The sequence below is a fragment of the Penicillium hordei genome (genome assembly GCF_028827395.1).
Source record: "Penicillium hordei strain IBT 12815 chromosome Unknown utg000006l_segment0_segment0, whole genome shotgun sequence".
NCBI lineage: Eukaryota > Fungi > Ascomycota > Eurotiomycetes > Eurotiales > Aspergillaceae > Penicillium > Penicillium hordei.
The window spans coordinates 1,366,524-1,390,783 of record NW_026623147.1 but is presented as its reverse complement, the minus strand read 5'-3'; the positions used below and the strand labels follow the sequence as shown (position 1 = coordinate 1,390,783).

At 48.9% G+C, this 24,260-nt stretch overlaps 11 protein-coding genes across 11 annotated transcripts; 5 read left to right on the top strand and 6 right to left on the bottom strand.

Moving 5' to 3' along the window:
* Positions 1–1,319: 1,319 nt before the first annotated feature.
* N7537_011214 (uncharacterized protein) lies at positions 1,320–3,018 on the top strand (the record flags this gene model as incomplete). The annotated part of the gene is made up of 3 exons (XM_056902268.1): positions 1,320–1,364; positions 1,422–1,634; positions 2,611–3,018. 3 exons carry the CDS (start codon positions 1,320–1,322, stop codon positions 3,016–3,018), a joined length of 666 nt encoding a protein of 221 aa, XP_056747555.1.
* Positions 3,019–3,422: 404 nt separating this feature from the next.
* On the bottom strand, positions 3,423–4,607 carry N7537_011213 (Gfo/Idh/MocA family protein; the record flags this gene model as incomplete). The annotated part of the gene is made up of 2 exons (XM_056902267.1): positions 3,423–4,489; positions 4,571–4,607. 2 exons carry the CDS (start codon positions 4,605–4,607, stop codon positions 3,423–3,425), a joined length of 1,104 nt encoding a protein of 367 aa, XP_056747554.1.
* A 534-nt stretch (positions 4,608–5,141) lies between these two features.
* N7537_011212 (uncharacterized protein) lies at positions 5,142–5,753 on the bottom strand (the record flags this gene model as incomplete). Its single annotated transcript, XM_056902266.1, has 1 exon — positions 5,142–5,753. The coding sequence occupies one exon, from the start codon at positions 5,751–5,753 to the stop codon at positions 5,142–5,144; it is 612 nt and encodes a 203-aa protein (XP_056747553.1).
* A 1,325-nt stretch (positions 5,754–7,078) lies between these two features.
* N7537_011211 (uncharacterized protein) lies at positions 7,079–11,188 on the bottom strand (the record flags this gene model as incomplete). The annotated part of the gene is made up of 4 exons (XM_056902265.1): positions 7,079–10,233; positions 10,298–10,506; positions 10,561–10,679; positions 10,733–11,188. 4 exons carry the CDS (start codon positions 11,186–11,188, stop codon positions 7,079–7,081), a joined length of 3,939 nt encoding a protein of 1,312 aa, XP_056747552.1.
* A 1,330-nt stretch (positions 11,189–12,518) lies between these two features.
* On the top strand, positions 12,519–13,484 carry N7537_011210 (basic secretory family protein; the record flags this gene model as incomplete). The annotated part of the gene is made up of 1 exon (XM_056902264.1): positions 12,519–13,484. One exon carries the CDS (start codon positions 12,519–12,521, stop codon positions 13,482–13,484), a length of 966 nt encoding a protein of 321 aa, XP_056747551.1.
* A 475-nt stretch (positions 13,485–13,959) lies between these two features.
* Positions 13,960–15,168, bottom strand: N7537_011209 (mitochondrial 54S ribosomal protein mL44; the record flags this gene model as incomplete). Its single annotated transcript, XM_056902263.1, has 1 exon — positions 13,960–15,168. One exon carries the CDS (start codon positions 15,166–15,168, stop codon positions 13,960–13,962), a length of 1,209 nt encoding a protein of 402 aa, XP_056747550.1.
* Positions 15,169–15,454: 286 nt separating this feature from the next.
* On the top strand, positions 15,455–15,841 carry N7537_011208 (uncharacterized protein; the record flags this gene model as incomplete). The annotated part of the gene is made up of 3 exons (XM_056902262.1): positions 15,455–15,477; positions 15,534–15,716; positions 15,784–15,841. 3 exons carry the CDS (start codon positions 15,455–15,457, stop codon positions 15,839–15,841), a joined length of 264 nt encoding a protein of 87 aa, XP_056747549.1.
* A 130-nt stretch (positions 15,842–15,971) lies between these two features.
* On the bottom strand, positions 15,972–17,270 carry N7537_011207 (ribokinase family protein; the record flags this gene model as incomplete). Its single annotated transcript, XM_056902261.1, has 3 exons — positions 15,972–16,834; positions 16,890–17,150; positions 17,210–17,270. 3 exons carry the CDS (start codon positions 17,268–17,270, stop codon positions 15,972–15,974), a joined length of 1,185 nt encoding a protein of 394 aa, XP_056747548.1.
* Positions 17,271–17,653: 383 nt separating this feature from the next.
* Positions 17,654–19,478, top strand: capA (adenylate cyclase-binding protein; the record flags this gene model as incomplete). The annotated part of the gene is made up of 4 exons (XM_056902260.1): positions 17,654–17,700; positions 17,820–18,075; positions 18,136–18,437; positions 18,494–19,478. 4 exons carry the CDS (start codon positions 17,654–17,656, stop codon positions 19,476–19,478), a joined length of 1,590 nt encoding a protein of 529 aa, XP_056747547.1.
* An 824-nt stretch (positions 19,479–20,302) lies between these two features.
* N7537_011205 (uncharacterized protein) lies at positions 20,303–22,721 on the bottom strand (the record flags this gene model as incomplete). The annotated part of the gene is made up of 2 exons (XM_056902259.1): positions 20,303–22,345; positions 22,467–22,721. The coding sequence occupies 2 exons, from the start codon at positions 22,719–22,721 to the stop codon at positions 20,303–20,305; spliced, it is 2,298 nt and encodes a 765-aa protein (XP_056747546.1).
* An 844-nt stretch (positions 22,722–23,565) lies between these two features.
* Positions 23,566–24,244, top strand: N7537_011204 (uncharacterized protein; the record flags this gene model as incomplete). The annotated part of the gene is made up of 2 exons (XM_056902258.1): positions 23,566–23,692; positions 23,748–24,244. 2 exons carry the CDS (start codon positions 23,566–23,568, stop codon positions 24,242–24,244), a joined length of 624 nt encoding a protein of 207 aa, XP_056747545.1.
* Between the last annotated feature and the right edge of the window lie 16 nt (positions 24,245–24,260).

Sequence of the window (24,260 nt, the reverse complement as noted above, 5' to 3'; positions counted from 1 at the left end):
AGTCTGACAGTAATTTCTGTCGAATACCAAATCCAAATACATGGTAGAAACCAGGTATTATACCGAAAATATCATGTGACATTGGGTACCAGCCGTACCATACAAAAGTGTATATTACCGTTAGTCAATCGTGGATCCGTGGACAGATTGTTGAAATAGCGGGTTTTGTCATTTTTAGTTAAGAGTTGTCAACATCAGTCATCCATACCATACATTGTTCGTACGCCAGTTTTCTGTCACAATTCAATGGTTCTTGTTCTCATCGGCCAACGCAACATGGAAAAAAGACGACTACTCAGCTTCCGAGCAGTATTTCCTACTCTATCATTTCCATATAATTCGAACGCGCACTCCGCATTTCGACGTATATTACCAAACAAGCGTGATATGGCTCATCTTCCCTCTCTCTCCAAACCACGCGTCTTCCGTAGTTCAGGTTGGGATATTATCAACCCTTCCCTCCCTATTGAAGAAGAGTCAATCCCTACCTACAGACCCGAAAAATTCTATCCCGTGTATATTGGTGAGGTATTCAACCATCGATATCAAGTACTGGGCAAGTTGGGCTATGGATCCAGTGCAACAGTATGGCTAGGTCGTGATGTATTGTAAGACCAACCGATCTTTACCGCTCGGATTCAAGCTAACAGAGCAGTAATGACCGCTATATAGCATTGAAGATTTATACAGCGTCAACAACAGTGACCCAAGAGATCGAAATTTACAACCACCTCAGAGCTATCCGATCCGACCATGCCGGTCAGACTTGCCTACGAACCTTGATTGAGATCTTTCACATCCATAGTCCAGATGGAAATAGTGTTCATACTTGTCTAGTGCATCCACCCCTTGGGATCAGCTTCGACCAGCTCACTCAGCTACTCCCCGATGGAGTGATGAGCAGCGCCACGGTTGGAACAGAACTACCATCCGCAATGTCCTTGCCGCTCTAGACTTCCTCCATACAGAGGCACGGGTTATACACACCGATTAGTACCAATTCATTTAAAGAAGCCCTCACCCTACGAGGGCTAAAACTAGAAAGTACTAATTCACTACGTAGATCTACAACCAAATAATATTCTCCCCGGCATCAAAGATGACTCTATTCTATCCAAATTCGAACAGGCTGAAATCGACATGCCTGTGCCGCGAAAAATCTTCGAGAATCGCACTATTTACTTCTCACGTCCCCCCCCCCCACCATCTCCTTTGGGATTCCCGTTCTCTGTGATTTGGGCGAGGCTCGATTAGGCACTAATGACCAGGAGGGCGAAATCATGCCAGATATCTATTGGGCGCCAGAGGTCATTTTAAACATGAGTTGGGACTACAAGGTTGACATCTGGAGTGTTGGCATGTTGGTAGGATAAAAGCCTATGCAGTCACTTGCGGCTATGGTGAAACTAACAATGGCTCAGATCTGGGATCTTTTTGAGCATCGCCACCTTTTCAGGGCTCGAAATCCCGCGCGTGAACTTGATGATGGGTATCATCTTGCCGAAATGCAGGCGGCCTTTGAGCCCTTTGTCTACTCCAACCTAGTTGTGTATAGTGACTATGAGCACAAAGATGAGAGGCAACGTGGAATATCTCTCCAAAATTTCCAAAAGCTCACATCCGGCCACCGTGCTGTACGGAAAACCTATATTCGAAAGCTAGATTACAACATCCTCATTTCCTACGAAATTTTAGACTGGACCGCATGCAAAAACTAGAGGAGTCCTAAAGCTTATAGTACAGAAAACCCTATCCGAAAGGAGAATGATCTAGCTTTTCAGACGGCTATGGTTAGCCTTTTCTAAGAGCTTTATGTATGGGACCAGAGGAGTTACCATCTGAGATTAAATCTGGCCATTCGAGGTCGTCAGCAAGGTCCTACACCGGAACCACGTACTCGACACTCGGAAATTGCCGCTAAGTATCGTTGGGATTATAGAGATGGACGCATATCATCAATTCCCCCATATAGGGCGCGGTTCCTTAAGGATATGTCAGATCTACCATCTATTCCGTGCATTGAGAAGCTCTCTTTTCTAAATTATAGTCTATCCTGGGGCGCTCATCATCAAATCTAGACTAGTGCAGTGCAGACTATAGTTTAACGTTGTACGAATATCGCTGAATTGAAGCTAAATCTTCATGAATTCGTCCTTCCAGACCACTTAGAGTATATATAGGCACGTCGCGAAGGTAAGCTATACCCTTTTTATCATAAACTTCTATTTACTAATAGCTATATAGCGTTGTCTTCTCTGATCGGTTCTATTCCAAAAAGCCTTAGAGTGTTACTCTATCAAGGATATAATGATTCCCCGTAGAAATCGATTATGTCCCCGCTCAATATCATCCCTTCTAGGGTTAATAGTGTGAGCTCCAATTTACGAGATCTTAGTATTCACCTTTAGCAATTAAAGTTGGTATACACTACTATCGCATATGACCTTTTGTGTCCTTTGGATGAGAAAGGCCAGCCTAAACCAGGTTATTTACACTTGAACTGGCCCTACTTAGAGACACTAGAGCTTTAATCTATACCACCTTGGCTTCCTTCAGGTAAGAAAGCAATAATGAAAATGAAAAGTATACCTAAGGCGTCTAATAACCAAGGAATCAATAGGAGAACCAACTTATCGCACGCTGGAAGCCCGGATCGAAATCGACGAGATTGAAGATTGGGAAGAGGTGATAGATGTGAAAGCGGGATGGGGCGATCCGGAATTACGGACTGAAGAACACTTCTATCGACTTCTTATATCGCTCGGCTATGCGGCCCGACGTATGCCCCGTTTAAAGAACGTGAAAATCAAAGTGGAAAGCCAAAATCCGTTTACCCTCTATCTTCGGAATAAGGCGGACCAGATTACTCTAGAATGGGAGTGTTATCCCCCATATCGGCCAGATACTCGGGTGGCAAAGGCGTGGAATTTTGACCTAAATGTTGTGGAAACTTACCCTAGATGGGAGGATCTTTCTTTTGTGATACTTCCGACCTGGCGGCCCAATACCTCTATCTAGGCAGCTAGATCAAGACTTAGGGATTGCAAAGGAAACTATATCATCTGTCGCCAAACATGGTGTACAGGACGTGCCACTGTAGATCCGTTTTGGGGAGGAAGGGGGGCTTCAAGAGTCTCTTCTGATCTAAACAAGTAATTCCCTATGATGGAACCGTTTACTACAAAGTTGGCCATATTTCGAGAATTGCATGGCCTACTATGTTTCGTAATTTAAATATTATCTTCCACTGCCCTCCAATACTTTTAGGGATTCTACATACAGTGCAGTAGTATGGATTCCCAAATAGATTTGTGTCAGTGGGTATATTACCACTAGAGCCTGTTTTGTATAGTGTTCATGTGAGTTTGAAACAAACAACAGCACCCGAACAGAGCTGTCGGCGAAACAGATTCAAAGTTCCCTCACTCTCCAGGGTACCTTGTGTTACCCTGCCGTCTGATCTCATCCATGATATCCATCATATATAGTGTTTCAGCCCACGGCATGATCCTACTCTCTTTCCGGCCTTCAAGAATATCAAGTGCCGTTTGTTCAGCCTCATGGACAAAACCACGTCCCAGGGTCGGAAACTCATATTTCTTCCCTTGACACATCTCCCTAGGGAAATATGCACGATCAGGATTCCCGTCCTGCTTCGTCCACACAGTAAAAGATTCCGGCGCAGATGGCGTCCTACCTTCTACCTCAATGTACCCATTGGTCCCGTGTATAACAGCAAAGACTTCACCAGGAGCACCGAGGGCTTTGGTGGTTGAAGTAACGATACCCTGCTTTCCAGTCGATGGATATTGCAAAACCACACTGGTGGTCACTTCAATCCCTTCTTCATGGGTTTGCGCAGCCAGAATCCGCGGCATCTCTGTCTGATCGGGTGTATTCCCACCCAGCGCCAATCTCGCCCAGGTAAGTGAATACACCCCAATATCCAACAATGACCCCGCTCCCAATGTGAGATTCCGGTATCGGGATGTGGATGGGAGTGAGGCAACATCAACACCAGACGCGAAATCTGAGAACACGCGGAAGACATCCCCAATGGCCTTCTCTTCGTGGAGCAATCGCTGGAGTTCGATAAAAAGTGGTCGATGTCGGAGCCACATGGCTTCTGCCACGTATACATTGTTTTCGTGGGCAGCATTGAATATCTCCCTTGACTGTTTGGCATTCAGGGTGAAAGATTTCTCGCACAAGACATTCTTCCCTGCAGAGATCGCCTCCATGCAATCGCGATAATGGAACCCGTGCGGGGTTCCGATATATACAATATCCACCTCTGCATCGCGATAGACTTCTTCATAAGAGCTGTAGACCTTTGGGCTTTGTTTCGGGCAGTACTTTGTCGCAAATTCCTGGCCCTTTTCAATGTTTGAAGTGCCAATAGCTTGGACAACATGCTCTACTTTCCCTTTCCCTTCTGGCCACTCCAAAACCAAATCCTGCACAAACCATGAGGATATCATGCCAGTAGCTTATGGAAAGCGTTAGCTTAGCACATATCAACTATCAACCTCGGAAGTCCAAGAGCCTTCAGGAATAAGTTCAGACTTACCAATGATACCCCAACGAACCTGGGGGAGATTAGACATAGTTTCTATGTTCAACAGATTGCAAGAAATAATGTATATTACATTCCAGTATTCTAGTAGATGAAAATAGACGAGATTTACCTAATTGTTCTGGGGTCTTACACAACTCTTTTATCGAAATTCTGTAGTCGAATCTGGAAACCCAAACCCGAAGCTCTCTTGTCATTCAATCAAATACGTAGGGCTATCAGAAGAACTGAGCTCGTCTCTTGCCCGAACTGCCGTGAACCCCTCATCTTCGGGCGTTAGTGTATAAAAATCTCGGGAACCAGAATCCGCGTTTAGAACGGAAAACAACCAAATAGTTTTTGTTTTCAGCGAATTTGTCTTTAACTACATTGTAAATTTATAGCAAGCATACATACGCACCTCGTATTTCAGATTAGAACATGATTGACATTTATTTTGGGTCTATTTTGATACCACTGAGCAGCTCTTAGATCCCGTACCAAAATATATTAAAAAAATAGAGATAAAGCGCAACAAAACAGTAATTATCTACCCATACGTACTACTAGAGACATTAAAAATTCTCTACTCACCAGGGAACCAAGGCTCGACCCCGAGCTTGATGATATAAACCCCGTGAACAATCGCTTCGGGCGGCACATTAAGCATCCACCTCCAGAGATCCTCCAGAGCATCTTGATCACGCTTCTTCTCCTGGTGGTTAACAGCATAGAGCTTATACGTATCAAGGCTGTTAGGCGGCTGAATCCACATTATACGGACTGGCGAGGGAGGAACATCTAAAGTGCGCGAAGTATTTCCTTGGATTTCAAAGCTCTTAGCGAACTGTCTCCACTGTGGGCGCCACACCTCAAATGTATCTCTCCAACCTGGATCAATACCGCTATCTGCAAGAAGAGCGCACATGCTCCATACCAAGTGTGCAGCACCGACATACTTCTCGAGGTAACCGACAAGACCGGGCTGAACCCCGTTTTCGCGGTGGAGCTGGAAACGGAACTGGTTAAGGCTGGTTCCAGGTGCAGCGTCTGGGAATATACAAAGGAGACTGCCAGGAGGAGATCCGGTTCGCTCCGATTGACGGAGAATGTCATCCTCGGGCTCGAACGCTTCCGCTGCCTCGAGCGGGAAGCGTTGAGCCTGCTTTTTACCCTTGCCACGCTTCCAACCCCCCATGATTATTGAGAATTATTAGGCAGTATAAGAAGAGAGCTGGTGACCTGGTTAGTCAAAGGTGAACGTTAATGAGATATAATATCTGAGGTGAATAGGACGGTTTATATAGCCACCAAGGACTATTCACTTTGATATTTTGAGTGTCGACACTGTATTTGATCTCAAAGATGCTCTTTATTGTCTTTGTATCTACCAAGAAAGCAAATTTGCATCTCAAGCGCACAATGCCTTTGTATACAAGGGATGTTCCTCTTTGTTCGCTCCAATAAAGTATACCAAGTCTTATGAGATAACACAAAGAGACTCTTTGTACCTTGCTAGCTTGGTTTATATCTGGAGGTGGATTGTTAAGACAGAGAGGGTGCTCCTGTTGGCTCTAATAGGGATTGAGCCTGGGACCATAGAAATCCTCAGGTTTTCGACCCTCTTTCTGCTTTAACGATTCAGAGTACATTTAGTCCTTGAGGAAACACAAAACGAGGTCGCAAAAATTTGGCTAGAAGTGCAGATCATGCTACAAATCCACATATTACTGTGGGGATGCAATGGTTTACTAATTTATTTAATGTTCTATAGCTACATCTCTAAAAACTAAACGGGCATTTGTAGGCGAGGTCTAAGATGGCATTTATACAATTGTTACAAGATATAACTATTGGAGAGCCGCCATCTATCACCATCCATGGGTTGGTACAGAAAATAGAAGTGACGTTGACATAGACATGCTAGCTAATGCCTTTCGATACACATCTTCCCACAAGGTTCCCTTGATAAGCAACTCATTGATACAGTTGAGTAGCAAGAATATGGAAGGATGTATGATCAAAGAAACCTCAAATCCACAAGTTATATCAGACAATCCTAAGGTGTTTTTGATAGAGATCATATGGTCCAGCCATCATCTGCCGAGTACTCATCAGTAGGCTAGGTCGTAGACAAGGATACTAAATGCCATTGCAAGATATTGCCATAATCTATTCCACACACTCGCAGTATGAAGCGTTCAGTGCCCGTTAGTAGACCGCACATGGCCGCTTTTCCAGTGAGTGCCGAGATAATTCGGATATTACTGATCGCCTCGACGGTAATGGCTGTCACCTTTGCGCGTGGGGGTTGAGTACCGGTTCAACAATTGTCGAGTACGGAGTATAGGGGAAAGAGTCATATACCGGCAAGGAAATAAACATACAAACATGAATTTTCAAAATAAAATATGGAACAAGAACCTATGTACACCGGAAATCCCACGGCCTGACACGCCACCACGCTACCGAGGGTAATTAAACACATACACATGTAGTCCTAAGCGGATAAAAAAGAAACAATTACTGGGTCCGCCGGGCCATGAAGTAGGTTAGGAGGTTAAGGGATCCTTCACGAGGAGGCTGAGTGACCTTTTGCACTCGCTCGGATCCAAAGGTGATATTCAAGAATGTGCAGAGCTCAGTGGCGTTCTTCCTGACACCGGGGCGGGGGTGTCCGAGCTGCTGCATCACCACAGCACCGATCCGAGCCAGAAGCTCGTCGTCGATATCAGCACCGGGACGCGATAGCGACTGCTGGATAGTACTCAGGCCCATGATAGTGGACCGGTACGTCTCATCATTCTCTGCGTCTGCTCCAAGATCCAATCCCTGCAGAACACCGACGATCGCCGTCTGGGGCAAGGTCAAAAACACCAGTTTGTCTGCCACTTCCTCTAAGCAAGTGACAAAGTGAGAAGTGGACTCGTAGTGGCGGCGGGCACGGATAATAGCTGCCATAGCACGAGTGTCATAGGGGTGGAAATGCTCGCGGGTCCGTAAGAGCATGGAACGGATAGTGGCCAAAACCTGGGTTTTCACGTCATGATCCTTGCGGCTGGAAGGAGTCGTTTCCAGTTCTGCAAATAGAGCTTCCAGCAATGCATCGTAGTCCTGGCTTTGGGACACAATCTCATCGCCGTGGTATTGGATGAGTCCCTGTAGCTTCCGATATCCCGAGGGCTCCATGGTTCTCGAGACAATACGAGCGAGGCCTTTATGGATCATTTCCTTAGCATTGGCCGGGTCTTTCGAACGAGGGCTAGGGCTGCGGTGACGATCAACCCATTTTCGGGTGCGTCGTGTGGAATCTTCAGACATTGTTGATTGGGACAACGTCGACTGGGAGAGTGATGGAGGTATCGACTCAAATGATCTCTGTCTCGCTTCTGGCAAACGCGGTGTAGGTTCGTTTGCCGTCACTTCTTCGAGGACACTCGGCTTAGCTGCAGACCGCGGGACTGCGGGCAAGTCTACAGTCTTGGCCAGGTGTGGAGTTGCATTCTCATTGTTGCCATCGGGCCCGTTCGTTTCCACATGATGCTCTTGGGGAAGCACGGCCTCAATATCCATAATATTAGAAGCCGCTGGCTGGACACGGCCCCTCGTTGGTGACGGGCTTGGTTGAAGCGGTGCTCGGCGTGTTGGAGATGGAGTTCGAACTTCAAAGTTCATACCAGATTCCTGCCTAGGGGCCAAATCAGGTGTAGGCATCCTAACTGGAGCAACTACTGGGGCTGAGGTATCCTCGGAGATATGTTGAGCCTCTGTTGCTTCGCCATGTTCGTGTTGATCAAGGCGGCTGGGGGACGACTTTGCAGGGGTAAAATGTCCTACCGAAGCTGCGTAGTCAGGGGCTTCATGTTTGTTTGCAGTGGGCGTGGTAGGATCTTCGTAGATCACCATTGACTCAGGCTGGGCTTTGACAGCAGATACAGGGCCAGAACCGAAGTCCAGATCTGAATGCTGGCGAGCAGGAGACATGGGCGCGGGAGATACCGCAATATTCGGCTCTGGGATACGAGGTGGAGGTGCGGCAACAGCAGGTTCCTCCAGTACCATCAGTTCTGGCTCTTCAATAGGGACTGAGTCGGCGTGAGGGCCATGCGGTGCTGCGTACAGAAGAGGCTGTGATGCATTGAGGGGAGGACTTTCCAACACGACGGATGCGGGGGAACGTTGATCCTCGGATGCACTGAGGTAACTTTCCTGACGGGGGGTTCTTGCAGATGGCTGATTAACCAGGCTTTCGTTCGAGTCGCTGCGAGCACGACTCGCGGCCATAAGATCATTGTGAGACTTGGACTTGGACAAATCAAGTTTCTTCGGTCTGCCCTTCGTTGTAGCAGTTTGTGCCGATTCATGTGGGCGAGTGCGAGGCGCCATTAGGGGGGCCTTTGATGTAGGCGTTGACGGTTTGGACCTCACAGCCCTTGGGGAAGTGGTCGCTTGCCGGGTAGATTGGGTAGATTGGGTACTACTAGACTGGGCTCGTGACTCAGGGCGACGAGCATAGGGGTCTGCGGTTGCAGGACGACTAATTTCTGGCCGTCGAGGTTTCATGGCGGGTCTCATAGGTGCAGAAGATAGAGATGAGAGTGGGGCCCCAGTTGGGACACTCCGAGTGGACTTGGAGGCAGGGGCAGGTGGTTTCGCTTCAGCAAAGGTTGGCTGAGCCGACTCTGGTCTAGAAGGCATCTGGGCCTTCTTCCGAGCAGCAATAGCTTCTTGTAAAGCGGACCGACTCTTAGCGGGGCTCTTTGCAGGCAATGGTACACCTTTTGAAGGGGGGTTGGGGTTCGATGAATCCTTTTCCAGCAAGTTCCGTGACTTGGGGTCGAGGGTGTCTGCTATCACATTGGCTCGTTCCGGCCACACACTATAGAACGTCCAAAAGGTGCTCCGCGCTGCTTCGCGTACACCAGGGTTCGCATCTCCCAATCCTTTCGTAATCGACTTCTCGATAAGATCAAGGCCACCACCATGTTCAACTGCGCTTTTATGATGAGCTTGGCGGATAATCAAAACCTTTAGCCACCCCGCGGCAAACAGACGCACTCCAACATTTTTATCCTGTGCTGCGAAAGAGACATGCTGCAGCAGGCGACTGCTAAATGAGACATTTTGAATAACGACTTCGACAGTGGCATTTCCGTTTTGGGCGGCAATCTTTTTTAACGCCGAGCAAAGCTTCAACAGGTTCTGCATAATAATCTCGACCATTGAGTCAATCCTAGGGCCACATGTTCGGGCAATATCTTGGATTAAAAGACTGGCGTTGCTAGACATTGTGGTTCGTAGAGAGTTGAGAACCTTCAAGATACCGTCAAGGAGTGTCTTTACTGCATTGATATAGGTCTGGGAGAAGTCGTGTGGCGCATTTCCTCGAGTAAGTCTGCGGAAAAGAATCACATTCTTTTCACGCTTTGACCAATTGTCCTCGGATTCCTTTCCTTCGAACCAGGGGAGCATATCGCGCACAAGATCATCGATATCCCTCGCCGAGGCTACATCGAACGGTTCCAGACCATCATCGTCTGGCAACGGTTGCTGTGGTGCTGGCGTCGGGGCCGGTGTGCGGGGTCGGTTAACAATTGGTGGCTCTGTAGGTGTGGAAGAGGCTGTCAGTCGCTCACGATGAGCTCTGGATGCTGGGCGGCTCTTTACAGGTTCCATCTCTGTAATTAAGTTAGTACAACCAGCGGAAATCTCCAAAGATATAAATAGAATTAAGATACTAACCATCATCAGTCTGTTCCATAGCATGTGAACGTGACGACATCACCGAAATCGAGCGTTCAGCCCGAGACATTGGACGCGTTGAGGACGCAGTGTCGGGTTCAACGGATCCTAAACCGATGCCCGAGAGGACAGCATTTGCAATGGATTTCCTCACACCGCGTGCCGCCATTTGCTTTTGTAGGTCCGACTTCGCTCTTGCGGGGCCGTTTCTGAGTTGGGTTAGGGGCAATGAATATAATGGTTAGAGGGATAGCTTCACTCACCGGAAAAGATCGATCACGACCAACTTCGCCGTATCTCTGACGGCGCTGTCGGCGTCCTCTAAGCACGAAACCAGGGAGGGAACATATTGGCGGAACAACAAACCATGGTTCTTCGTCATCTGCAGGTCGAGATTAGTATCTGAGACAAGCCTTGCAGGGTGCATAAGCCTACATTTGCCAACCAAAGCATGCCCATTTCTTTCGCTCTGTGATTTTTCCCGACCAGTGCAACTTCCAGAACATGATATTCGACTTCATTACCTGCAAATGGCCACAGCTCGGTGAATATCGATGCGGCCTGGGCTCTTATGCGTTCCTTCGGGTCATTGAGACGATCTAGGAGAATAGGATACAAGCCTTGGGCGTGGTGGACAATCCATTGCTCCTGGGCTTGGATTGCAAGGCGCTTCAAGAGATGGCCAAGTGTGGAGAACCCCGCCCCGAGAACAGAGTAGTGTTGGGAGCTGATGGCGAGGCGCAATGTTTCGAAAATAGTGCGAATCGCTCCCTCGGGGACATTTTTCTGTTTAATATCGGACTTGACACTAGAGAGGTAGGCGATCTTTGAATCAACAGACAAGTTGGGGTTCTTGAAGGCCGCCAGTAGCTCCGCTGCCTTCGCCTCCATTGTCAACACCGAGAGATCGATCTCAACTCGGGTCAGACACCGAAGGGAATGGACAGAAGAATGAGGGTGTATGTAGTGGACGATCCAGGGGAATCAAAATGCGACAAGGTCAATGGCAGATAGGAGAACAGACTCGGATTTCGATTTGTCACTAGCCAGGATGAAAGTTAGCAGCAGATTCTGCCAGCGCACGAGAGTAATAACTAGAAAAAGCAGTGGAATTGCGATTGCGATAAAGATAAAGATAAAGAAAAATGATAGCATGGACGCGTGTGGGTAGTGAGGGCATCAAATAGTTATAGGATGGGATCGTCGCAAAAGGGCATAGGATATCAGGAATAGAGGAATGGCGAGGAGCATCGTGAAGGGTTCGGAGACGGAGTGAGAGAGAGTCATAACATACAGAATCCGATGTAGCGACAAAGACAAGTATGAGGAAAAGCGCAAAGTTGACCTCGATATGGTGGGATGTTGAAAAGCGGACGGAGTGAAAACAAGGGGCGATAAGCGCGTGACGATAAGCGCGAGGGATGTAGAGGGATATTTAAAGGGGGTTGCCCTTTGGCTTTTATTGGAGGTTACTATTTCCTATATACCGAGGTTGTTACCTGCCTATTCCTATCTACACCTGTCTAATATGGTGAGGTTGTGCCCAAAACACACATATTGAGAGCCCAACACTGGTTTGTTTATTAACCGGGGGATCACTCGTCGCAATAGGCAACCAACAGCGTCATGTTTACATCTTAATGTCAATACTCAGTAGTATTTGCTAAGTAGAGATACCTGAATCGGAATTTTTTTTCCTTATTATGTTCTACAAGCCAAGTACAAAAATAGGAACCAAAGCCATACTATGACTACAAGTTCACTGCATTGTCCAACACGCGTTAAGGATCAGTAAAAGGCTCAATTGACATCCAATCGATTACGTCTTACTCCATACATTTCTTTTTCATTCCAATCAATGTGAATCAAAGCGTCTTAGCACCCCACGAGATCGCCAAAGTGGAGCATGATACCTGTTAAGGATCACCGGCGCCGACAAGGTGCGTATTTGAGGGTGCTGCCTTCAAGTTTACGCCGATAGATGACCGCATTTATAGGGTTTTAGGCGGTTTATAGTGCAATATAGGTATAGGTAGGAGCCCATAGATCATGCCTCAGGCCCTAGGGCGAATGTCGATCTAGTCAGCGTAACGTTGGCTCTGAGAACCCCCGCTCTCAGCAAACCTAGACTTTCATACACCTCAGACAAATACAGAGAGTCGAAGGACTCCAATAAAAGATTTTCTACCAGTTAGTCGCTGTCAATTAAACCAAATACACTATGACGAGCTCCGCCCCCGCACCTCATCCCTCCGCAATCCCCAAAGGCAACACCCAAGAGCAAGAGCCACACACTTCGAGCAAAGAAGAAAAGCAAACAAAATTAGCATCCAATATCACCTCACCAACACCCCAGCTAAAGCTCCGCCTTCATGTGGAAGACCTACGCCATCCAGCCTCAAGTGCCTTCCTCACCTTGATCCCAGACCTCGCATCAACACTCGATAGAGCCCTAGCAAACATCATAACATACCTATATACTTCACCCCCAAAGTCCGAGAACCCCGACCAACCCACCTTCACACCCAGTATCCCGCCAACAAGATCCGTAACAGTCTTCCTTCGCGATTACAGCGGGGTAGCCTATACAACAGGCACAGAGCTCGACGATGCGCACAAGGAAATCCACGTCTCGCTCCCGTACATCCAGCACTGTACGTCCGGTCCATCTGCGAAAGATGACCCGCTCCATGAGCTGGTCGGGGTCTTGACACACGAGCTTGTGCATTGCTATCAACACACCGCGCCGCCTAGTTCCCACGAAAATGGTAACGGGAGCATCCCTCGTCCGCCGGGTGGACTAATCGAGGGCATAGCTGACTTCGTGAGGCTCAAGGCTGGTTTGGAGCCGCCGCATTGGAAACGTCCTCTGTCTGCAGCGGAGAGGCCGCCAAAGTGGGATATGGGGTATCAGCATACGGCGTATTTCCTGGCGTGGCTTGAGGATGTTAGGGTTGGGAGGGGTGCTGTGGGGATGCTGAATGATCGGCTTTTGAGAGTTGGGTACGTTGGTGAAGGGGAGGGGAAGGATATGGACAAACAGAGTATTGGATTCTGGGAGGGTCTTTTTGGGGTTGGGGTTGGGGTGTTGTGGGAAGAGTATGGGCAGTATCTAGACAATCCTACGAAGGAAGGTGTTGGGAGGAGTAGTGGGAACTGGGAGGATGAGATTCTTAACCCGACGTGATGGAATGAATGTAAAGTCCATATGAATAGGGATCGGTACGTCCATTTATTCAACCAGAGAGATACAACCAGCAGGATTAAAGGACCAGAGAGCTTCCATTAGTATTGATTTTGTATGCATTCAATAGATATCTGAGAGCAGTTCTATATCTGGATTGCAGGGCCAAAACAAAGGCCATGACATGTCTAGTTTTGCCCGATGTCTAACTGGAGAAGAGTAAAACAGTGGAGAAGAAACAATAAGGGAAATTTCGAAAAAAAAAAAGACACCAGGTGAATCGAAGGGATTGGAATTCCCATAATGTACAGGATCCAGTCATGCAGGAGACAGGATAGATGACTCTTTTTACCGCCGGCCAGCTTCCCATGCGAAAGAATAGCACACCGGAAAAAGAAAAACGAGATGACAAAAAAAAGGGACATGAAATAATATGTTACCGTGCCTTGAACCAAGGCATCCCATTGCACCGAATATCTTAAACAATGACCTCGCCCAGGTCAACGTGGACCGGCTTCCACGGTACGGCCGATGGCTCCTCCATCGCACTAGGAACGCGCACAGAAAGCGGGCTGTAGAGGTACCAACCCTTAAGCGCGGCAACAGCAGCACGCTCGCGGCCCTCCATCAGACTGGCGCCAGCGCCCTCCCCAAGCTTGTCCTGACCAGAGAAGATACCAACGACAAAGACGGGGTGTCTGCTCTTACGGCCAGTCTCACTGATGACCTTGGCGACTGGACGCTCGAAGCTCTCGCGAGCGCACAAGCGGGTCAAGTCACGGGCTGGCGCCTGGAAGTTAAACAATTCTGAGATGTTGAGGTGTCGTGAAAGGAAATGTTGCTCGAAGAATCGCTTGGCAGCAGCGCGGCCAGCGTGCAGGTAGATGGCACCCATAACAGCTCGGACGAACTCAGCGCTTGCTTGCTCGGTGGTGACACCTGCCGCAGATGGCTTGATGCCCTTGAGCGGGTCACCGAATTCATCATCATAGAAAATCTTAGAAGTGACCGTTTTCCTCCAATTCTTCTGTGCTTCATAAGGGCGTGCTGTGGGGTGAGTCGGGCCTGAGGGAAGCTCGGTGCCAGGCTCGAGCCTTTGGAACTGCAACAGACCGGGATCGACCTCTCCACCGGGCAAGGCGGCCAAGTCAACACCCCATTCTCGTGCCATCGCGGCAAGGGTCTTGGGCCCAGCATATGCGTACATGGCGGCAAAGATCACGGTCAAGGGCAGACGAGGGTAGGTGCAAATAAGGTGCTCGGTTGCGTAGTAGGAAAGGAGGTCGTGACCGAGAGTGGCCAGCGAGGCATTGTTGAAATTCGGGTTGGGGTCTGCTGATGCATCGACTAGTGTCCGTGCAAGTGTCTCGATAGGTAATCTGGAAGGTAGGTAGAGTCGAGCGTGGAGAGCGGCAAGTTTTGCAGATTGTCGAGCTGCTTCGACTGGGGGAGAGGGATATTGGAGCTGCGAGTGGCGGGTGTGGGAGTCCTTCACAATTTGGGCCAATTGCTCATCCAAAGGTGCTGGTTCCTCGAAAATCGCTGTTGTCTGATCATCACGGGCTTGGACCGTGGGAGCGGTCGATTGATACCGTTGCCCGTAGATGTGTTGATGCAGACGGTTAACAGTCCGAGCCCGCGGTGAGAGGACTGAACTGCTCCATCTTTGGAGTTGCAGTCTCTTCATTTGGGCGATTGTGGTATTTTGAGAGCCGTAAAAGGTTTATATAATGGACGGAATGGAGAATCGCGACACAATCAATTAGCATACCAACAACGAGAGAGAAGAGAAATTGTCGCGGGAGTCACGGGATGGCCAAGTCGTGTGAGGTTGCGCTAAACTAAATATAGCCTTAGCGCCTTGGCATCAGACCTGCGACCGAGACGGCCCTTTCGGCTTCCACCTTCAAGAACTACCAGCCCTACGCTCGCTTTATTTCCCTAACAAACCCTTCAATTGCATCTTCGTCACAATGGGTGGAGGTGGAAAGATCCCGTAGGTTCTCGTGATTTTCATACCCCCACCAGGAGCTAATGGATTCGATCTGGCAGGTACCCCAAGGAAGTTTGGTCCCCCTCTGGTGGTTGGTACGCCCAGCCAGCTAATTGGAGGGCCAACACTGCGATCATGGGCGCATTTGTCATTGGTGTCGCTGCTGTCGCCTTCAGCATCAGCGCTGATCGGGAATATCGTGACAAGATGCCCGAACCCGGCCGTTTCTTCCCCAGCCGATAGTCCGTTACCCGAACCCTATGTCACTCGGTATACCTTATGCTGACATTTACTTTTCTTAACTTATAGCTGGAGCAGACAAATTCGGGAACACGAGAACCAACAAGCCGCCAAGAACGACTCATGAAGGTCCAGCATATCGACGGCGGTTGTAGGCGGATTCTCAGCGGGACGGAACCTTTTCTTTTTGTTTTTCTACTATTTGATCACTTGTGTGCTGTATGACAGTAAAAGGGCGTTCCTCATTGGGCCATTGGTCAATTGACCAAGAGATGTCTCTGAGGAGACTCTTCAAGTGTCCTCAATAATCGCTGCGTGTACAGGCGGACACGTTCCGTGAATTCAGTCTGATTCCACAATTCCTTTCCGTTTCCATCAACATCGATGTGCGGCACACCGATTTGCTCTACCACAAAACCGGCTGCAACGGTTGCGCAAATGAGCGCCATAGGATAGTGTTGGTAATTACCCCAAGAATCACGGGCTTTCTTCCAAGTTTCGGATTTTGATAGAACAGAGCCAATAACCTGGAATGGCTCTCGGCCTTCGGTAACCATGCCCTGGGCTAGAGCACCAAGGAAAGAGTTGCCCGCACCCGTGGGGTCGATCACAGGCGTAGCACCTGAGGCATCGGGTTGATGATATGCGGGGAGCCAAATCTTGCCAGACTTTGAGTAGGCGTAGCTACCATCCTTTCCTGCCCTGATGACCAGCATACCATTTCCATCGGGGCCAATTCCCGAGTCCGTAATCCTTTGGACTAGCTGCTGGCCTAGTTGGCTCTTCTCGGTCCAACCAGGATGTTCAAACATCATGCCAAGCTCCATGTGGTTAGGACTCACCACATCCACAACTTTATTTGCGGCGAAGAACTTGTCCTGCTCTTCTGGAGTGCAGAGATCAGGGACTGGCTCCCAGACGAAGATAGGGCGCTTGGAAGCATAAGCGGCCGACGGCGCTTTCCCTGCCTTTCGCAATTCATCCCGTCGCTGCAGAATATCATGCACTATAGACATACAACGAGATGCAGAACAGACCATATGGAATGTCTTGGACCACACCTGTGGATCAGACAACATTTCAGGCTCGAGTCTTAATTTTGGGGTCAAGTATTTGAAGTCTGCCCAGTCAGTCACCGCGTTACGTTCCTTTAAGAGATATCACCGGAAACTTACCACGTTTCTCATCGGGATGATACCCGTTCCAGGCTCTCGTTGTTAGCCTGCTAGCGTCCTCTCTAAAAACGCAGGCTGTGTTCCATGATTTGATTACATCAAGCGTCTCGGCAGGGAAATCGGAGCCAACATCCACGATCCAGCTCACAGATCGTGCATACATTGAGCCTGAGACCAAGCGGGCACCCACGACTGCAAATGATGCTGCACCACCGATGATATTTTTAACACTCGGCCTTGAGCCGCCGAAATCAATATCATCTGTATAACAATACACCTGTGAGTCTATATCCCACTTTGAGGGATGAAGTCAACCATACCAATTATGAACATTCCCAAGGTGCAAAACTCAACCTCAATGGGCTGATCCTGAGTCACCATATTTGCAGCTAAGTCTATGTATAGACACGACAAAGAAGAAGGTTGTTCAGAGGGACAAAGAACCGGAGTGTTGGGGGAGTTTCGACTATCGCATTACAGTGGATCGGATGGTAATATAATTACGAAATATACCCCGCAACGTCATTTCCAGCAGCGGATCCCGCTGTAAATACCATACCACGTCTAGAGCCGTCATCTGCGGACCTCAGGAGCTCCGGCCTTTGTCTTCTTTCCACTCCCTATCATCCCGAGTGTTTTCGGAATTCGAGTGCCTAAATCTTAATAGAGGGGGTTTTGCTTTTCGACAATCCCTCGATTTTAACCTACTTGCATCATCCCCTTTATCTTTCCACTTCCACCGTTGGAGCAACGTGTTGCCTATCATGGCGTCCGGCGGCCATATGCATAATTTCACCACCCTCATCAAGCGGTATGTATCCATAATGCTAGCGGTTTTTGACTCATGGCATTTTGATTTTGGTTTAATCCCCGCTAAGCCGTTTAACACCTACATCCGGAACACTTGACTGACATTGAACTTATCTACAGGCTGGAGGCAGCGACCTCACGCTTGGAGGACATGGCGATGTCATACGATGACTCTAGCGCGCCAAAGTCCTTGAACGGCTCTCCTTCTTCCATACCCGCTGTTCCACCACCCCCTAAGCCTTCCCCTCCTCCGCCCGCAGCCCCTGTGGCCGCCCCGGTTCCACCGCAAATTCAGGACTTCGATGCGTTGATCAAGGGAGATGTTCAGAACTTTGTCAACCTGGGAGAGAAGATCGGCGGTCTGGTTGCTGAGCAAGTATGTTTTTGAATTCTGGGAACTTAATATGCCGCGAGTAGTTGCTGACTGGATCTATAGTCCAAAGCCGTCCTTCAAGCCTTCCAAGCTGAACGTACCTATCTTTTCGTTGTGACGAAGGCCAAGAAGCCTGATACCCAGCCCCCGGAGTTAATGACGGATCTGCATAAAGCATCCGATAGCATTAACAACATTCGTGAATCAAACAGAGCATCGCCGCTATTCAACCACCTGAGCGCCGTTGCGGAGGGTATTGTCGCGCTTGCTTGGTTCTTTGAAAGCAAACCCGCGGAGTTTGTCACGGACATGATCGGTGGCATTGAATACTACGGAAATAAGGTGCTGAAGGAGTACAAGGACAAGTGAGCACTCCTGTTGATGATGTTTTGGAGGAACCCCATTACTGACAGTTTGACAGGGACAAGGCACATGTCGAATACATCAAAGCCTACTATCAAAACTTCAAGGCTCTTGCGGTGTATCTCAAGAAGCACTTCCCCCAGGGTCTGACATGGAACAATGAGTCTGGCATTGATGCTTTGGAAGCTTTGAAGCAGGCAAAGGGCGGACCTGCTCCAGTCAGCGGCGGTGCCCCTCCTCCCCCTCCCCCTCCTCCCCCTGTCCCTGCCCTCAACGTCCCTGGTGGCGGTGCTCCTCCTCCACCTCCGCCTCCTGGTATTCCCCCCGCTCCGGCCCCCGCAGCACCAGCAGCAGACATGGGCGCCGTCTTCAACCAACTCAACCAAGGAGAGGGTATCACCTCCACCCTTCGCAAGGTCGACAAATCGGAGATGACACACAAGAACCCCAACCTGCGTGCTGGATCAATCGTTCCGGAGTCCGAAGGGTCCAGCGCCGTGCGGGGCAAGTCGCCAGCACCTAACAAAAAGCCCAAGCCCGAAAACATGCGCGCGCGCAAGCCACCCCGCAAGGAACTCGAGGGCAGCAAGTGGCTCATCGAGAACTTTGATGCTCCTGGCGAGATCATCGAGATCCCCGCGCAGCAGAACCAGTCCATCCTCATTACCCGCTGCAACAAGACCATCATCAAGGTCTCCAACAAGGCCAACGCTATTGCCATCGACAACTGCGTTGGTCTCTCCCTTATCGTCGACTCTCTAGTCAGTAGTCTTGACATCATCAAGTGCCCCAAGTTCGCCGTGCAGATCGACGGCACGGTCCCCACTCTGCTGCTGGATCAGGTTGATGGTGCTTCCGTTTACCTCGGCCAGCAGAGCCTCAACACTGAGATCTTCACTAGCAAGTGCTCCGCTATTAACATCAACCTTCCGCCGCCGGAGGGCACCGATGAAGATACCAAGGAGTGCCCTCTGCCCGAACAGTTCAAGAGCTACATCAAGAACGGCGTGCTGGTGAGCGAGATTGTGGAGCATGCTGGTTAAGCTGGGCTCATTGGTTGAAGATGTCCATGGAATTTTAGTTTCATGGACTCCAAAGAATTGTAATACATCATGTTCGACAGGTCGAGCTCACATAGACTTCTTCCTAAGATGCTTGACACTTGTTGTTTTGGATAATTTAGTTGCTGTATCTAGCGCTCTGTAGATATAAATTGCAGAACTCCAACTCGCTTATTCTTAAAATTTTACCATATGTCTTTCTACAAATCACTATTCTTGAATGTGAAAAAGTCCCACATATATATCCGCCGTTTGTGTATGTTGTTGGTAGACACGCAGGAAAGTCAAAATCGCGAAGCAACGAAGTTCACATAGCGGAATATATATAACTAATTCCAAAATGCATCAAATTAACCTAACTAACAGATAAACCTAGTGTAAACGGTAAACCCATACGGAGAGAAAAGCAGATACCAAAAAGAGTTATATAAAGGGGGTATAGTCAATGACCCATGCGCCTGGGCTCCCCAATATATCCATAAAACACTGTTTATGAAAGCAGATCAAATGAACGCCCAAGTGACAGGGAAAAGAAATACACACATCGCCTTGGCATGAATCTGGATAAATAAAATACTCGACGCTATTATGTGGGTTAGTATAAACAGGGGATCGGCTGCAAACCAGTTGCGCCTATTGTCATGCAGTTCTGTGTTGTTCTTCGAGAATGGTGCAGACAGGACATAAGATGATATGTTTTTTTTAAGTCAGGGCCAAGATACGCGTGGGAAATAGGTGTCGGGTGGTGCTATTGCTATGTTGAATGATGAGGTAGAGGTTCTTGGAGTATATTGCAGTGGGTTCATTCAGCGAGGGCGGTGGTTGTGCGTGGGAGATGGTCGGTCATAGAAGCCTAATTTGCGCGGATGCCGTTCGTCTACTGTGGACTCTGACCTGTGCACATCGAGGCCTCGGAGTCTTTTGGCGAGTAGGCTCTCGCTGGCTTCTGAACCGCTTGGATGACGCCCGTAATCCTTATTGTTCTTGGTGAGCTCGTTGTACCGAGATACACTATGTGAAGGAGGAGTATTTTCAGGGCCACCCGTAACATCCATGGGTCTTGGCACATTTAGCTGTGAGGGGAATTCGCTAGGAGATGACACATGTGGATGCAGATGAGGAATCACTCCCTGGACTACACTCCGTCTGCTGGAAGTTTGTTCAACTCCCAGGCGCGCATTTGCGCTCGCAGTACTCGAGATGGAAGACTCTCGGGATGGCTTGTATGGTGTGTACCGAGGCTCGGGATTTTGGATCTCATTCCGTAATTTCTCCTTGCCGTCCGGGACGCGGTTCGCAAAAACCACGCGAATAGTCGAATGTAGGTAAAAGCGACCGCGCGCGGGACAACAGATGTTCAGATGAATGAGGTATCGCAGGGTGGGTTTGTCTTGAGGGTCTTCTGTGGGATTCAAGGAAGCTTCAGGGCGATCGGTCCCAAAATTCTTTCGTGCACTGAGCGGCATATCGATGATCGGACCTGCCGAATAGCTGCGTTGCCGAATAAAGGTCTTTGTGCCAGGTTCCATATCACCGAGGTCGTATGGAACTAGGAAAAGCTTGACCGCTGTCTTGTGTGGGTTCTTGATGATGATTTGTAGTTGACCTTGTTGCGGAATCCGGTAAGACCCTCCTGGGGGACATTTAGGCGATTCTGACCTCCGGTTCTTCTTTTCCCGACGGCGTTGTGAGTCAGCACCACTAGTACGAGTATCGTTTGCTGCATTTGTGATGGGAGTGTCTTCATGGAGTCCCGTGGCATTTGGATGTCGCCTGCGACGTCGAGTCGGACTGGGATTCTCTTTTGGAAGGGAATTTTCCAAGTCAATTTGTCCCACATAGGGGCTTGGATTGTCATCTGAGATTGAGCGGCCACACCCCGAGGTCGGATAGCTGTAGAAAACAACCGAAAATGGCACCGTAACATGTGGCGGACATTTGAGATGGCCTTTGCATTTCCCCTTGCCCAGGACACCGATCTGAGCCGTGAAATCCAGCGGCTTGGAAGGATTCATTGACATTCTCCCGCGTAAAATTGACTCCTCGTAAGACCCTACCATCGGTGCATGGGAGTTTGACAAGATATCGGAGACAAAAGACGGCCTTCTTACTCGCGATGGTGCGATCTGCCCACCGGGGGACGGTGCCAGTTGAAGACTATACGCTGAGGTCAATGACCGGCGAGGCAAAGACGTTTGATTGGTGAAGATATCCTGCTGCCGTCTGGGTGAAGATGGACTGCCAAGGCTGGGAATTTGATGGCTTGGTAGGGAGAATTGGAGATTCCCAAATGTCTCTGGCGGCAGAGTACGGCGACGGTTTTTTCTCTCCAAAGCTTCCGAAACATCCCCATGGTCAACACGGGATGAAAAGTCCAAGTCGGTGTTATTCGCTTGGTGTACAAGGGGACTGGTGGGAGCTTTCAGAATATAGCTTGATGAGAATGAACCCACTGACGGCGCACGAGCGCGAGCATTCACAATATCATCAGATTGACGATGTTCATTTGATGTGCTTGTCTTTCGCAAATCGGGTGGCAAAATCGGTGCTCCAAACCAGGGAGTAGTAGGAGAGGAGCTACAGTTAACATAGGGAGAAGCCGAACTGGGCCCAGGAAAAGGAGGTCCAGGGGCGTTTAAGTCATGGGGATCTGTGGCGCCTTCCCTGAAATCACCGGAGTGTAATGCGGATCGAGGCCTCTGGATATCGGCCGGCGATCCCAGTTCCTCTGTCACTTTGGTGTGATGTTCTCGGCTAAGAGAGCGGCCTTCATGTTCTCTTGCTGCTGTCTGTGACTGCTCTGGTGAAATTCGAGAGTTAAATAAATCACTGTTGTGCCTATCCGGGGACTATTGGTATGTTAGCCGATATATACTTGAGATTTGGACTATCAAAGAAAAGACAGAGAATTTAACGAAAATAAAGAAAACGGAAATATGTCCTTGCATATTCACGAAGAGATTCACATACCATATGTTGAAGTCTCCAAGGCGAATGTTCTTTGATGCGGTGTATGAGTTCCTCCCGGTCATTCGCCCACGACTTGGGCGGATCCAACGCCGTTGAATGCATGGAGTTGGTTGCCATTTCTGGGGCAGCTATCTCAGGGTGATTGAGATCATTTAGCTGGGACTGGGAGGACCCTGTGGTCGGCTGTTCGCGATTACCATGGTCGGGTGACCATAGATAATGACGCCGCCGATCCGGATCTCGAAATAGGGGCATGGTGGCGTGATAAGGGCAGACTATAAGGCCTGAGATGCTAGTGACATTTCAGGAGGCCACCCACGTTACACCTTTTGAAACCAGCGCCGAGCTGTGCCGTGGTGGGGGGTCCAAGTTGAATGCGGTGTACCAGTATGATGCGGGTATATGCTGTCTGTGATTTTACTGATTGGTGGAGATAGCGGGTTATATAGAGAGTACTTTGTACGTCACGCCATTGGCCTGGCTTTTGCTGTCTCAAAAGTATGAATGCCCAGTTTATGTGTCAAAAGGTTGAATAGAGGAAGAAAGTATTGAGTAGGTCGTGTGCATTGTGTCGTTGAATGGGGTGGACACCCGTCGATCTCGGAGATCCGGACTGAGAACGTCATGTGATGGATCAGTGACGTTGTGTTGCAGGGATTGGGTAGAGAGTTCTCCAGGGCTACATTGTATATGTTGTATATTTGCATTCTTTAGGTCTCAATAATGACATTAGAGGCCCGATGTCTGAAAAGTGACAGATGTTGGGGAGAAATAGAGAGAAAAAAAGGTACATAGTGTGTAGACCAGCTAAAATCACAATAGGATCTGCGATAATGTTGCATATATTGCACATATTGTGGATGATATTGTAGACGATATTCTCAATGCTCATTAACTATTATTTCGATCTTCTAGATCCAAATTCAAGAGAGAAAAAAGCGTTGTATAGAACTGTTATATTGTTCAAAAATTCATACTTAGCTGTTAGTGGCCGAGACCGATGTTCCGTGCGGAGATCGCCACTTTTTTTTCTTCTCCGAAAGTCTTTCGATTTCAACACACGTCAGGACAAAAACACTTGTTTTGTTTGGATATCAACATGGCACCGAAACGTACCCACGACGGCGATGCTGCTCCAGCATCGAAGGGCGATCCCGCGATCAAGAAGCGCAAGGGCTTTAGCGTTGGACCCGCCAACCTCCCAGATGGCACATATCGTCGCAAGAGTGAGCATGCCTGAAAGCTATGCCTCGAACGAGACTAACGAACAAACAACAACAGCCCAAAAGATAAAAAATGACTTGATTCACAAAGCCAAAGTGAAGAAGGCCTATGCCAAGATCAAAGCCGAAGAACTTGCCATCGCGCCAAGGAGATCCGTGTACGATACCGCCGAGGGGGACGAAATTTCAACTGGCAAGGACGAGGAAAAGGCCAGTGAAGACACAACGACTCTGGAACTTCATCCGGATCGCATAGCCATGTTGAACGAGCCGGAGGCCGAGCCGGCACCTGCACCTAGACCAGAACAGCGCCCACGGGGCGAGGGCAAACAGAGGGAGCGCCGACCAAAGCCCTCTGCATTCTCAAGGGAGATGGAGTTTGCAGAGAAGCGGAGGAAAGCGGAGGAAGCACGACAGAAGGATCGCGAGGCGAAACAAAATGAGCGTGAGAAACTGTTGCGCGCGAAGCGGCCGGACCAGTTTGGGAAGAGGAGGTTAGGCAGAGAGAGCAACGCGCTGCTTAGTCGCGTGCAGCGGATGGTTGGTCAGAATTAGAGAGGAAAGGCAAGAA